The sequence below is a fragment of the Camelus dromedarius genome, chromosome 31, assembly GCF_036321535.1.
Source record: "Camelus dromedarius isolate mCamDro1 chromosome 31, mCamDro1.pat, whole genome shotgun sequence".
NCBI lineage: Eukaryota > Metazoa > Chordata > Mammalia > Artiodactyla > Camelidae > Camelus > Camelus dromedarius.
Genome location: NC_087466.1, coordinates 18633382 through 18648834, shown reverse-complemented (window position 1 = coordinate 18648834; position 15453 = coordinate 18633382). Strand labels below are relative to the sequence as shown.

At 51.3% G+C, this 15453-nt stretch overlaps 1 protein-coding gene across 1 annotated transcript in view; it reads right to left on the bottom strand.

Annotated features, from left to right (window-relative positions):
- Positions 1 to 15453, bottom strand: part of TMEM120B (transmembrane protein 120B) — a 40088-nt gene that overhangs the window by 4408 nt on the left and 20227 nt on the right. The window contains exons 4-8 of the mRNA XM_010995892.3: positions 13938 to 13997; positions 13249 to 13344; positions 8443 to 8532; positions 1264 to 1329; positions 705 to 766 (exon numbers count right to left, since the gene is read on the bottom strand). Coding sequence (XP_010994194.1) covers positions 705 to 766; positions 1264 to 1329; positions 8443 to 8532; positions 13249 to 13344; positions 13938 to 13997 — 374 coding nt within the window. The remainder of the gene's footprint in view (positions 1 to 704; positions 767 to 1263; positions 1330 to 8442; positions 8533 to 13248; positions 13345 to 13937; positions 13998 to 15453) is intronic.

The following is a 15453-nucleotide window of genomic DNA, read 5'->3' as shown; positions in this document are numbered from 1 at the left end:
ACCAGGACTTTATTTAAAAATTAAATTGTATTCGGGGGGAAGGTATACCTCAGCGGAAGAGCTCATGCTTAGCATGCATGAGGTCCTGGGTTCAATCCCCAGTACTTCCATTAAAAAATAAATAAACCTAATTACCTCCTGCCCCCCACAGAAAAAAGAAAAAAAATTAAAAATAAACTGTATTTTTGAATAGGCAATATATACACGGTAAAAAATTCAAAGGGAACAAACAGGTCCTTGGTGAAAAGTAAAAACACCCACCCTGTCCACAGCCATCCCCACTCTGCTTCCCAGAGGTCACCCGTTATTGTATATAAATCCAGAGCTATTCTTCAGTGCGAAAAAGAACATACATTCCCATTTTGAGGAAAACAAAGTGCTCCCAACGGCACTCAGTTCCTGAAGGCACAGTTGGTCTGGCTCTGCTCTGGAGGGGAAAAGGCACTGACTGGAGCTCTCGGGGGTGAGGGGGTCAAACCACTCCTCTCCTGGGGCTGAGGACCGGGTGGCAGGATGGAGTTGATGGGAGTGGGGGGAGATCGCTCTTTCTGGATTTCCGGGACCCTCCCCTGCCCCTGGGATCAGGGGTCTCCCCCAGTCTCATCCCCCTTCCACACAGACACACCCTTCACACAACTGCCTCCAACAGTGAAAGCCACAGGAAACCGGGCCCCCAACCCCAAATCTGAGCAAGACACACTCACTCTGAAAAATGGAGAAGGCTAAAAACTGATCGCGAAACTTCTGATAAATGAGTCCATCAGGCCTGCAGAGAAGTGGGGGAAAAGAGCAAAGATGAGGCCCGCCGTGAAATCACTTGTTCATCCTGCCCCACCTCTGCTCCAACCAAGAGAGAAAAACAGATTTTAAACCCAATTTCTACCTTCTTTATCACGTGTCCCTGGGGCTGGACCAGGCAGTCTCCATCACTGCTTTAACCCACTCTGGAACCAGGGGAGCTCACGTAGGCATTGTGAAGCCTCAGTTCCCACCAGTTCCCCGCCCACTGCTACAGCCTCACCCCTGCACTTGCTCTGTCCAGACTTGCTCCCTGTCGCCTCTGTCCTGGCCAGCAGGCAGACAGGACGTTCCTCGGAAAACTCCCCAGCAGGCTTGGGGTGTCCCTGCAGCCCCATTGTAGGCTCACGCTTTCCTTCTTGGCGCAAAAAGCTCTGCATCTGGGCCCCCTTGCCCACCACCAGTCCCCATTCACTGGCTCCCGGGGGAGTGAGCAGAGGCCCGGGGCACAGCGGAGACACTCACCAGGTCAGCATCACTCCAGACAGGAACGTGGACACATAGTGGTGAGACACCCACCAGCCTTTGATTCTCAGAGAGAAGAGAAGGAGAAGGCGCTCAGGCAGGGAGAGAAGCGCAGGTGTCTCCCTGCTTCCCAGCCGGTGTCTGTGGGCGGTGCTCTGTGGCCCAGAGGCAAGCCTCTTGGAACAAGAAACTACCCAGGCCATGACTTTCCCCTCTCTCTGTCCCACGAGCCGAACAATCAGAGACCCAGAGAGGCACCTGGGCCTCCAGCAGCTTCCCACTACCTTCAGAACACACCTCGAACCTCACCACGACACCAAGCCCCCCTGCCTGGCCCCCACCCTAAGAGGCTCCAGGCATCCTTTTCACTGAAACCCCCAAGCCCATTGCTACCTCAGGGCCTGTTATGGGCTGAACTGTATCCCCCCAAACTGCTGTGTTGAAATCCTAGCTCTTGGACCTTAAAATGTGACTATATTTGGACCTAGGACGTAATGAAGGTTAAATGAGGTCATAAGGGAGGGGCCCTAATCCAATAGGGCTGGTGTCTTTCGAAGCAGAGGACGAGACGCCAAGGGTGTGCGTGCTCACAGAGCAAAGGCCCTGTGAAGACGCAGTGGCCATCTGCAAGCCAAGGAGCAGCCTCCGGAGAAACCAGTCCTGCTGGCACCTTGACCTTGGACTGCTAGCCTTCAGAATTATAGCGAGAAAATAAATTTGTGCTGTTCAAGTCCCCTAGTCGGTGGTATTTTGTCATGGCAGCCCAGGCAGACTAATGGGGCCTTCAAATCCGCTGTTCTCTCTGCCCCAAGCCCTTGGCCTGCCTGCTCCTGGTCCAAATTCAAGGTTTGGGCCAAGTGTCACCTCCTCCAAGAAGCCTTCCCTGGCCACCTATCTAAAAGGGCTAGACAGCACCGCTCTGGATCACACTAGCCCACTTCATTCTCTTCATGGTGCTTGCCACTATCTGAAATTATTTTTTTCCTGTTTGGTTCCTGAACAACCTTCCCCACTCAAAAGAGCAGGGATTTTGTCTTTCTTATTCAGCGATGTATCTGTGGCACCTGGCTCAGAGCAGGTGCTCAACAAGCATGTTGAGTAAATACAGAACATACGCACACAAGTGCGCAGAGCTGCAGCTCCCTGCGCTCCCCACATGGATACTGGCTGTACACGCAGCATCTCACCCCATCCCAGATGCAGCTTCTCTGAAAGCCCCACGTACCAAGCCGATCTGCTCCCTGCCCACAGGCCCGGACTTCATTCATCCAGACCAGAAGCTGCAGGGTCCTTGTGTCAGAACCCAATGGTCCCCCTGCTCAGGGCCCTCACTCCACAGTGGTGGAGGGAGCCTGGTTGTCACCCCCTCCCCAGCATCACAGGCAGCCTTTATTCTTCAAAATCCCTGAGTGCGTCTCAGGCCTCTGCTGGCCTCCCCGACCCCTCTCCAGGAGCTCAGTTATTGAAACACAACATGACAGCCATGTGCTTTGTCAAATGCACCCTGGGAGCAGCCGGACTCCTTCCTCCCAGGGACCAGGCAGTAGGGGTGGGGATGCCCGAGGCATCCTTGTAGGAGCAGTAGTCAACCATCATCTCTCCAGAACTTTCTCTCAGGAGAGAAATGGAATGGGGCCCAAGTGGGGGAGGGGGTCCTGGGCAGTGCTGCTCCCCAAGGGGACCTGAGGATCTGCTGGTTCGGGGGATGAGCACCTGGATTAGAATTTCTCTTTAACTAAAATCATCCTGTAACTTGCTTTCTTATCTTGACTCCCAGGCCAGTATCTATAGACCTGTCAGTGACTTCTCAAACGTGACACGACTTTTCAGGATGTGACTCTGCCAGGCCACTTAGCTGTTCCTGAACTGTCACTATCATTCTTGCTGCTGCCATGACATCCTGTGGAAGTCCCCTAGCGTGATGACGCTATTTCTCCACGACGGCTACCAGGAAGTACATAGGGTGGTGTTGTTACTTGTCAAACTACCCTCCAGAGCAGCTATCGCAATTTATACTCCCAGCAGCAGCAGAGGAGACTTATCAAGTTCCCCAGCCCTCACCAATGCCGGACACCAAATTTTAAAGTGTCTCCCAATCTTATTAAGTGAAAACTGGTGTGCCATTGGATTTGCATTTGTCCTAATTCGTGGATCTGCATGGTCTTAGAACCTTCCAACCAGAACACAGACATCAGAAGAGCAGGGCAAGGTCTTCCTCCTCTCTTCTCTTTGCGGCCCTAGAATAGCTCTGGCCATAAATCAGGTGTCCAGGCAATGGCCTGTAGATGCCTCAAGAGTTATGGTGAGAAACAAGGTTTTATGTGGCTCTTTATTCCTAGCACTGACAGCATCTGGCAAACAGGAGGTACTCGGTAATATCAAAATGAAAAAAGTGATGTCCAGGAGGTGCAGCTGGTGAAAGCAGCAGCTGGTCTAGACGCCACCATGGACATGGGACCGAGGTAACAGGAGACTGGTGCAGGTACCACGTGAGCTCACGGTACAGGACGAGATGTCCATCCACTTCTTTGTTCCCAGGCTCCCCCTCCCCCTGTCCCTGTCTTGTCTGTCAGAGTCTATGAGGACCCCTGGCTCTAATTTTCTGACAGAAAAGACAGTGCGCCCGTCCTTTCAGCTTGAAGAGCAACCAAGAAGTCCTCGTAAGCCCTGGAGTCTCCAAGCCCCATTCTCCTTTGTCCTACCCGCCAGAGCTCCCCTGAGAAATCCCCTCTCTCTGTCTGGGAGCGGCCGGAGACAGACACAAGCTCCGGGCAACAGGCTTGGCTGAGCAGCAGCTTTTAATTTCCCAGCTCGCTGTGCTCAGAGCCCAGCTCTTAATTTCACAGCTCGCTATGCCCAGAGCCCAGTGCTGACAGATGCCACCAATAAACACAGCTCAGTGGCACCGGGAGAGGCTAAAAATGGCCTCTTCCCCAGCGTGCATTCACCAGCCCCACTGGCCATCTGCACACCCCAGGGCTCTGGGCTGGTTTTGTGCACGTGTGTGTGTTTATATAACAGTTCTATTGTGATGTCATTCAGATGCTGTACAATTCCCCATTTAAAGTACACAAGTCAGTGATTTTCAGTATGTTCAGAGCTGTGCAAACATGACCACAATCCGTTTTAGGACATTTTTATCCCTGCGCTCATTAGCAGTCACTCTCTGGGCTCGTTCTTGTAGGGGCTTGTGGGCTTTTTCAACGAGCAGACAGTAGATGCCCCAGGAAGGGTGGCACATTTAAGGCCAGAAAGTAGGGACAGCATGTCCTGGCATCTGGGGACTGTGCCTGGAGAGCTCATCTCCCTCCCTTCAGGACACCTTAGCCATGTTTCCACATGTTCATGATGCATGTGCAGCAATCACTGTTGACCCCAGGCTGTTTCTGGCTTTGAGCTTCAGGTCATCGGGCAGTGGGGAACGGCTTCTACATAGAGGCTCTCTCCCTCCCCCGCCACCTCTACACCTCTGTGTCCTAGGAAAGGCCCTTGTGAAAACCGATCAGAGATAGGCATTGGTGGCGTGGCTTGCCAGAAAAGCCAACATGATCCCCAATTCATTACTGCCCCTGACCCAGAACTAACGGTAGAGGACATCTGCCGTTTTGCCTGTCAATCACTCCCCATTCTGGTTCCTGGCCTCCTCTCAGGGAACCACCTCACCCCCACACTCTGGGTGGCTGGGGTAGAGCTAGGTATGGTATCTGGGCACATGACCCAGAGCTAGCCAATCAGGGCTCTGCATCCCTCTGGCCACAGTGATTGGTTCAGGGACGAGCATGTGACCTGAGCCTAGCCAATCAGAAGCCTGTATCAAGACTGCTGCTGGACATGTAGAAGAAAGGCCCTCTTTTCTCTGGGCTTGCTGATCTGGTGGGATGCTGGCCTGGGCTGCTGGGAGCCAGTGCAGGGGACAACTGAAGAGGGAGAAGGAGGGGGGTCTGTTAACACTGAGCCCTTGTGACCTCCCTGAACTACTTATACGCTCCCATAAATCTCCCTTCATGTTTACTCCCATCAGGTGGTTTTCCATTATTTGCAAAACTTACAAGAGAAGTTGACTTGCTCATTGCACTAGTTGAGCTAATGTGCTACATCTCACATGGGGAGGCTCCATCCTATGATGGGGGCATTCCCCCAAACCCCCCAACTCTCTAGGCCAGCTTCCCCCAAAACACCCATAATTCAAGTCTCCAATGCAAGTGGGAACAGGACTAAAGAGACTCAGTCAGACCAAAACTGAGCAGCAAGCCTCCAGAAAGCACATATGGCTCAGGTCCAGCTGTCCTTGGAACGCTGGTATGGCCCCAAGGACCATCCCTCATCGCAGAGTTTGGGTTCAGTTCATTTCTACAAAGGCGATGGGGTGTTTACTGGGTACCAACCCTGAGCCCCTGAGCTGGCCCTGGGACGCTTCAGAGATGAGAAAGGTAGCGTTCATCCCAGTCCAGACCCCTCCCTCCTCCTCACTGTGCTTTCTTGAAATGGTTTCTTAGCTATTCCCTAATAAGGGCCAAGTGTGAGGGGAAACCTCCCACGTGTCTCCACTGCCCACCCTCAGGAGAGAAATCAGCTCTGAGAAGGAGATGGGGGAGGATGGAGGCTAAACATCCAACAGATGTTGAGGATGAGTCACCAGCTTGAATCACCCGGATTCGTCCACTTGCCATGCCTCACGCCCCCACAAATTGGCCGCAACTCCCGCAGTTGTTCCAGAAGACGAGGCACCCTTACAGGCCCATCCCACTCACTCCACACTCCCCACCACCAAAACATCTGAATCTGTGCCCCAGGCCAGAGTCGGGAGGCAGGTCTGGAGCAAAGGTGCCATTACAACCTGAGATTCCTGAAGCATGTTTGCTGTGAATAGTCTTTTTAAAAACCGCTATGAGTGCTCCCAAAGGCTCAGAGCGTGTGCATCTTGGAGTCCCTAGCTCAGTGTCTGGCACTTAGAAGATGCTCAATAAATGTGAGATGACTGGCAGGTCGGGGGCAGAGTGGACCGCACACAAAGCTTTCCAAGACAAGTTCAGAAACAACCCCTCCTGTGTCCCATCAGAGTACCAGCTCTAGGGAGGCCCCTGAAAAGGCCCCACTAAAGTGTCAGGCAAATGAGGGCTTTGGAACCCCACTTTCCCTCTTTGGTCCCCTCTCCTGTCTTACAGGTGTGTCCCACACTTGCAGGGACCTCCACTCAGTCCTGTTCCCTCCTCTTGGGTAACCGCCCATTCACATGTCATACCAGAAAAAAGCTAACCAGAATAACCCTTACTGAAGTGTTAGTGACCATTAGAGGTGCAGCATGCCCTGAACACTCTTCGTATGAGTCCATCAGAAGGAGGAAGCGTCAAGTATGACAGCAAGCCCAGGGGTGCAGAAAGCGAATTAGTAACAAGAAAGCCTCACCAACTGCCTTGGGCCCATTTCCCCACTGTGTACTATCCTGGCTGCCCTCCAACCACACCCAAAAGCAGGAAGATACTGTTCACTAAAATTAAGGAAAACTACAAGTGTTATTTATTTGGTAAGAGCTTCTACTTCAGTGTTTCCCAAAGCATGGGGCACGTACCACCAAGTTTTAGATGGCACTTGAGTGTAACACTAAATGATACTGAATCACACGATAAGAAGTCATCTTCTCCATTCTTTCCATTCTCCCAAGTCAAGCAGAGAGTCTTGGTTAAATGCTAGGACATCTTTAACGCCCCTGGAGATCTGCTCATCTCCCTTCATACACATGTACACACACCTGAGAGAGAGAGCAGGCCTCAGGCTCAGGGCCTTCAGGAAGCAAGAATGACTGACGAGTAAATTAGACAATGAAAAAGTATGTTTACACCACTTCCTCCTCTCTGCAATTGATCCTGGTTTTCCACGTATGGTGGTGAAATAAAGTTTCCTTTTAAAGTAAATTAGTATTTATTTAAGTAAAAACAAAAACAAAAAAAAAGGAGATGGCTGATTTAAAATGGGAGAAAATTACCATCCAGGTGATACAAAACAACATGGCAAACTGCTGTGCAAGGGGCAAGAGTGGGCGCAGTTTGAGAAACACTGATCTTTTCTAAAGGGCTACAAACTACAGGGCTGCGCCCCTCAGAACCGCCGCTCCCCCGGTCCTTACCTCCTGGCTCTACATTCGGGGTAAGGCCTCGCAGGGCAAGGGTCTGCCATAAGAGACCACTGGGCAGAAAAGTGAGAAGGTGGCAAATTACTTGGGTGCCTGGCAAACACCCCAATCTTAAATACACAGCTCCTGGCTGTTCCTCAGCAGCCCCCAAGGAAGCAGGGAGCGGGGAGGGTTGGGAGGCTGTCACTTTTTGTTTCAGGGATAAGAATGGTGTGCAGAGGAGCAAGTGCATACCCCAGAAAGACACCAGACCTGTGGAAAATGGGTCCTGCAAGTGGCAGGTCGTGGGTCGTAGCTCAGTCCCAAGACTCTCATCTCCCTGTGGGGGACCGTCCACTTTTCTCATCAGAATCCATTCATCCTTCTGGTGGCAATACCCTAATCTTCCTCTGGGGAACCACTCCTCACACTCAGCTTCTGGATGTCCAGTGACGGCCCTGGCGTGGGCACAAGGCTCACAAACAGCCAGTCACAGCAGTGCGTTCTCTGGTCACAGTGATTGGCTCAGAGACAGGCATGAGATAAGTGAGTGCCAACAGGACCCAGTGAGACTCTTGGAAGAGGAGAATGTGCCCTATTTTGCTGGGAATGCTAGAAATAAAGAGGTGAGCCTGGAGCTGCTGGGTGCTCCTATCTGGAACCTGGGAATAAACATAACACAGTAGAAGGCATAGGTAGAGAGAAAGAGAGAAAGTTGGCCCTGAAGACATGATCTGAGCACCTGGATTAAGCCTTACCTGAAGTCAGTCCCAATGGACTCATTCATTGATAAGAGCAAATAAATTTCCTATTGTGTGAAGGCTGTTTGAGTTAAAGTTTCTTGGAAGCAAGAAAAGAGAAGACTGACCAAACAAAGCAAGGGAAGTGGGAGCAGCAGACACAGTTTTCCTCCTCCCTGGGCCTGAAGTGCCGCAATACCCACCCGCCACCCGCCACCCCTGCCGCCCAAGGGAGGAAGGGCAGGCAGGTTCAGGGTGACAGCCCTCACCTCCGTGACACAGTTCCCTCTGGCTCCTCCTACACCCCCATAGAGCCAGGCCCCCAGTTACCTCGAGCCATTGCTGATGAGAATACTCTCCCGAATCGTCAGGGTGCAGTAATACCACACCAGCAGGAAGTTGAAGACTTCGTCCGTCACCCTAGTGTAGACAAACGGCCCCGGGGAGCAGGGCAGGCATGAGCACCAGGGACGGCTGTCCTCCCCCTCCAACAACTGAACAGCGAACCAGGACAAGACACGCCAGGCACAGGCGTGCCTCCGGACGCGCCCGGCGACCCCGGGAAGGCAGCGGGGGTCTCTTCCCCACCTAAAGTGCCCATCTCCCTCCTCACCTCTCCGCCTGACTCCTACCAGCCCTGAAGGCTCTAGCGGAGGTTCCCTCTCCTTCCCTGACCACGACAACCTGTCTCTCTTCTTAATTCCTACTGAAATTTCTGGCGGAATGGCAATAGAAAGACTTTAAGCAGGAAACCTAATATGCTATTTTAAACTGTCCGCAGTGTTAATACATAAACTTCCTCCAACACGTGAAGCCAACACGTGAAACCATCTGTAAACTTTGTTGCACATGCAAAAAGATTCGTATGGTCTCAACTGTAAGATGAACTTAAGAACCCCCTCCCTGCCTCCTCTACGGTGACCAAAGCCTGCAGCTGGGCAGAGCTGGTCCTAAAGGAGAACAGAATAGGGCCGCTGGAGTCGTGCTGTGCCCTGGTCAGAGGGGAGAGCCACAGACACACTGTGTGTGACCCTGTCAGAGGCCTGCCTGGCCTCAGCTTTGCCATCTGTACAATAGGAAGGCTGACCCCTCTTGTGGGCACTCCTGGGTGAAGGATCCCAGGAGAGAGCCTTTAGCAGACAGCCCCTCAGACTGACTGGGAACTCAACGAAGGCTCTACCTTCTAGCAGGAGGCAACTCTGTACCTCCTGGTGTCACACACTCACTCGGTGTGGGGACAGAAATGACTGTGCAGGGGAGGGAGGACACCCCGACCTCCTCCATTTCTCTCCCCAGACTGGGAGATCCTTTTCCCCAACTATAAAGGCCCTGGGAGGGAAATGGGAGGACACAACTTTAACAATAATAAAAGACGCTGGGAGACGTTTGGAAGGGGTTGAGAGAATGAAGATAACAGGCTCCTATTTCATTAAATGTGTAAAGTCCCCAAAGAAGGGATGACATTTGAGCAGGAACTTGAAGGTTAAATATATGGAAATGTGCTTTCATTAGAATTGATAATAACTAAATTTGACCTGTTGAAATGGATACATGTACATAGTATGCTCACTTACATTGTTCCACTTTTAATTTCATAGAAAATTAAAGCATAAATGCTACACATTGCATAAATGTGTATATTAACATATTTGTTTAAAGCTTAGATCAAATAATCAATTTGATATACTAAATGCTATCCTAAAAAAAAAAGACATTGGGAGGTGTCTTTTAAGCTATGTGACCCTGTTTCATGGTCAGAGACGACAGACTCCCAACCCCACTGAACCCTCACCCACAGAGGCGATCTTGGGAGGGTCAGGAACAGACTGGAGTTCAAATCCAGACTGTGTCTCTTCCCAGCTGTGGGACCAAGGACAAGTGAGTAGTTCTCCTGCACTGTTACTTCTCCACCTGTAAGGTGGGGAGAGTCGCAGCACCTCCTGGGTGGGCTGCTGGGAGCATTAGCTGAATTGAGTACGGAAAGTGCTTACTACCATGCCTGGGCATAGGAAGCGCTATGAATTCCCTGTCATAATAATTTTGGAAGCACCACAGAGTGTCCAAAGTTCAAAAAGTGAGTCCCAGATGCCTAACTCTGAGGAAATCAGAAGCCTACTTGACTTGAGCAGGAAACAGAGGAGAGGGGACAGTCTCCCCGTGCAGACAGTCACTTAGGTAACTCCAGGCAAGAGACAGGCCTGGGAGTGACTGGGGGTTCCCAGGGTATTTTCCACTGGAGACAGGGGTGGAAATAGTTTTATGGCCCCGGCACTTCAGGGACATGCTTGAGGTGCTGGTCTCGGTCTGCTCTGCCAGAGCATGTGAGTTTTCTGTTGCTGGGGTCACAAATGAGCACACGCTCAGTGGCTTAAAGGAACACACACTTACTCTCTTACAGTCCTGGAGGTCAAAGTCTGAAACAGGTCCGCAGAGCTATGTTCCTTCTGGAGCTTCTGGGGCAGAATCCATTTCTTTGCCTTTGCCAGCTTCCAGAAGCCACCTGCCTTCCCCGCGGCACAGCCCCATGTCACTCTGACCTCTGCCTCTGTCATCACACCTCCTCTGATTCTGACCCTCCTACTTCCCTCTTATTGGGACCCTTATGATTATACTGGGCCCCCAGATAATCCAGGATAATCCCCCTATCACAAGATTCTTAACTTAATCATCTGCAAAGGCCTTCTGCCGCATAAGTCACACCTTCGCAGGTTCTGGAGATTCCAACATGCATATCTCTGGGGACCGTATTTCAGCCTGCCACGCTGGGCCAGCACCAGTAACTGGGAACTTGCAACACTGCAGGCATTTTACACAGACCATCTCTCTGGATCCTTGAACAACCTACAGGGCTGGCTCCCGTGGCAGGTGCACTGACCCCATCCAGGCCTGTCTGCATGACTTCCAACAGCCAGAACCAGAGTTCACTCTGCTGGTTGAGAGGCAGATCAGGAGGGTAAAGGGTGGAGATTAACACTCTCTGGGAGTCACTCCTCCCTTGATTGACAGCAGATGAAGGAACAGGGGGTTAGATAAATACCTCTGCTCCCTCACCCCTTGGTTGGGATAAACTGAGGCATGCTCTACGCTGTCCCCCAGCAGCACTGAACTCCAGGTGCCTTCCCCTCCTCACTTCCATTCCCCTGCCAGTGCTTCCCGGGATCACCTCCTGAATAAACTACTGGCACTCGATGCTTGTCTTGGGGGGTCTCTTCTGAGGGAATCCAATCTCAGAAAGTCCTACTTCCCATTTTACAGATGAGGAAACTGAGGCCCAAGGATGCGCTGCCCTTCCAGCCCCTCTTCCCCTGCCCTATTTTTAACCCATAGAAGGTGCAGTGGATTGAAGAGTCTCCCCCCCCAAATTCATATCCACCCAAGACCTCAGAATATAACCTTATTTGGAAATAGGGTCTTTGTAAATGTAATTAGTTAAGATGGGTTATACTGGGTTAGGGTGGGCCCTAAATCCAGTGACTGTATCCTCGTAAGAAGACCATGAGAGAGACAAAGAGGGCAGGTGGCCATGTGACGACAGAGGCAGAGACTGGAATCAAACAGCTTTAAGCCAAGGGAACAGCAGGACTGCGGGCCACCGGGAGCCAGGAGAGGCAAGGCGGAGTCCTCCCCTAGAGCCCTCGGAGAGAGCACGGCCCTGCCAACACCTTCACTTCAGACTTCTGGCCCCCAGAACAGGGAGAGGATGTATTTCTGTTGTTTTGAGCCCCCCAGCTTGTGGTGCCTTGTGACGGCAGGCCAGGAAAGGAATCAGAAAGGACTGGGGCAAAATGGAGACACCAGGCCCTCAGGGAGCCTCAGGACTTGACAACCACCACAGGTTTGTCCTTTGAGGCCCCTAGAGGTCCCAGCGCAAGGAAATCTGGTTGCACACCAAGAACGTTTACCCCTTCTGGGGGCGTGTGAGCAGGCATTACTAACGTGAGCAGCCTTTGCCCTCCAGGGAAACGGGCCAGGCCTGAGGCAGCAGGCGGGCACGGACCCAGGGCCTGAAAGGGCCTTTGGACGCTCAAGCGGCCAGTCCGGCAACAGGACTCCCAGCCAAGCACCTGCCAGGAAATAAACCCTTGACACTTGGGCCAAATGCCAAAGCCATACTTGGCTGCCTCCCCTCAGGGCAGAAAACCCGGGACCAGAGGGGGAAAGGAAAGCTCCTGGGGCAGCACAGCGAGCTCACTGGCCTCGTCCTGCTTGAACAGAGCAGCTGACCTCTGAGCAGCACCACCGGGTACCAGGCGCAGGGCGGAGCCACACGCGGGGTTAACGCACCGAACTGTCGCAACAGCCCAGTGAGGCAGGGCCTGCTGACACCTTTGTTCTACAGATGGGGAGACTGAGGCACCCAGAGGGCACCCGCCCTTGGCAACAGCCAGTAAGTCTCAAAGTCAGGACCAAACCCAGGAGGTCTGTGGTCCATCTATCTCATTCTTTCTTCTCTTCTTTTCATTTTCTTCCTTCCTCTTCCTTCCTGTTTCTTCCTCCCCTCTTTCTTCTTGTAACTGAGATATAATTCATATACCATAAAATTCACACTTTTCAAGTATGTAACTCAGTGGTTTTTAGTATATCCACAGCGTTGTGCGATCATTACCACTATCTAGTTTCAGAATGTTCTCACCACTCCACAAAAACCCCTGCATCCCTTAGCAGTCACTCCCCATTCCCCTGCTCCCAGCCCCTGGCAGCCACTAGCCCATTTTCCATCGCTATGGCATTTGCCTGTTCTGGACATTTCTTATGAATGGGACCACACAGCATGTGACCTTTTGCGTCTGGCTTCTTCCACTCAGCATCATGTTTTTAAGGTTCCTCCATGTTGCAGAGTGTGTGTCAGTACTTCATTCCTTTTTTGTGGCCAAATAATATTCATTGTATGGATGGATCACATTGGGTTCTTTCTTAACTCCTATGTTACAAGGCCTCTCCAGCAGCCTTCAGTAGGTATTTGTTGGATGGCTGTCGGGCAGACAGGACTGCTGTTTCCTATAAGAAATGACCTTTCTCTACGCTATACCTCATCATACCAAACGCTGGAGAGGCGGGAGTGGCCCTGGATCCCGCTCTCACAGCCCCCTTCTCCCCCCCACCACATGCCCACGCACACACCACCACAGCCGTCACCTGTAATGCAGGACAAATCGACATGCCACAGCTCCCAGGAGCAGGATGATGGTCAGGTAGAGCTTGAACTTCTCATACTCATCCTTGTAGGCAAATCTGCAGTGATAGACACCCCCAGGAAAGGTCACATAACTATATCCCACCTGGGGGCAGGACCCTCGCCCCGTCAGATCCTTGACCTGCTGATCACACTAAGGGAGAGACTTTGAATTGATGGTGATGATCAAGTAGGGAAAGCGGGCCAATGTGCAAAGCTTCCTAGGTCCCTGGAATCCTGGTTTATGGCTCCAAGCCCATGAAGGGCAGGGAGCAGAAACAGGATCTCCTCCCCAGTTAGCCATCGCAGCAGAAAAGCCATGGCTCCATTTCCCCTGGAAAGTGATAGATTTTAAGTGGACAGGACTGCCTCCTCCTTGGGAGAAATGTGCGTGATAAGGTGTGCAATGGACTGGGGGCCACTTCTCACAGGAAACTGGCACTGCTGTCCACCCAACACGCTGACCCTTTGAAAGGAAGGAAGGTGGCCTACCCACTGAGGAGAGCATCAGGAAAACCAAAAGTCGCAGTCCCCACTCTGAATGCTTTTCTATTTCTGCAAAAGTACCAGCTTGGTCCCATCTCTCCTGGGCTGAAAAAGCAAAATGCCTGGATTCCGTGAAGTCAGGCGGAGCGGCGTCTGGGGTACTTACTTGGCCTGGTTGCTGAGAAGGGTCACGTTCACATTGCCGAGAACCAGATTTAAGTAGAGCCTAGAAGGAAAGACCTGTGAGGACCGCCACGGTCTTTAACAGCCCGGGGAGTGGGCCCCAGCCCAAAACATTCCAGCCGAGCGAGCCCAGCGCTGAGCACCGGGTGTTAGACAACAGGGTGCTAAGCTCAGAGGTAAAAGCCTCACCTCGAGTGAGAATGAACAGTGATTAACTAGAGAACATGACAACTGTGACATGACCATCAGGATTAACCCATTTCCCCCCATTTCACATGGCTTAGAGACCATATTTCCCAGCCTCCTTTGCAGCTAACGTGAGCATGTGACTAAGCTCTGGCCAATGAGGCAAAGGCATGTGTACAACCTCTAGTTCAGTTTACAAAAGACCGTCTCTAAGTGCACAAATCTTAAGTATATAACACGATGAATTTTTACATATTTATACAACTGTGTAACCAACACCCAGGTCAAGGAATAAAATGCTTCCAGCCCCAGAAGGCTCCCTCGTACCCCGTCCCAGCCAGCACCCCCGCCAAGGGGTGCCACTGTTATGTTTTCTATCACCGTGGATTCGTTTTGCCTATTTTTTATATTTTCACATAAATGTATAGAATGTGTTCTACTTTATGCCTGGCTTCTTTCCCTCAATGTTGTGTCTGCGAGGTTCATCCAGGTTGTCTGCATCGGTGGTTCCTTCTTCCTCGCTGTGTCTATTACTCCATGGAGGAGAGGAACCATAACTTATCCATTCTCATCTTCACTCTACCACTGATGAATGTTCGGCTTGTTTTCAGTTTTCAACCATTATAAATACAGCTGCTGTGAACATCCTGGTTTTTTTTTCCTAACTCAAGGTGCAATTCACATACCATAGCATTAAAAAATTTTTAAGTAAAAACAAATTGTACAATGTAATGCTTTCTAGTATATTTACAATGTTCTGTAGCCATTAGCATCACCTAATTCCAGAACATTTTCATCACCCCAAAAGTAGGCGCACACCCATGAGCAGTCACTCCCATTCCCCACTCTTCCCAGCCCCTGGCAACCACTATCTACTTCTCGTCTCTATGGATGTGCCTATGCTGGACATTTTGTATAAATGGACACATGCAACGTGTGGCCTTTTGTGTCTGGCTTCCTTGCTGTGAACGCTCAGCACTCACTTCCATTGGGTGTATAAATATATATATATACCCCTAGGGGTGGAATTTCTGGGCTGCAGGGTATGTATGTGTTTGGCTTCACTAGGAAATGGCAAACACTTTTTGTGAAAAGGGATCTGCTTGTCCTCTGCTGCCCAACTCCTCCCCGCTGCCTGAGAATGTGATGGTGCGAGCCAGCTCTGGCCATGCAGACGAGGACAACTCCCTCAGGAACCCACCACTCTTGGCCTACTCCCCTCTGGCTTTGTGCATGAGACAAAAACTTCACAAGTCACAGCCATTGTACTGTAAGGCTTCTGTGACAATAGCCTATACTCTAACACACTAGTA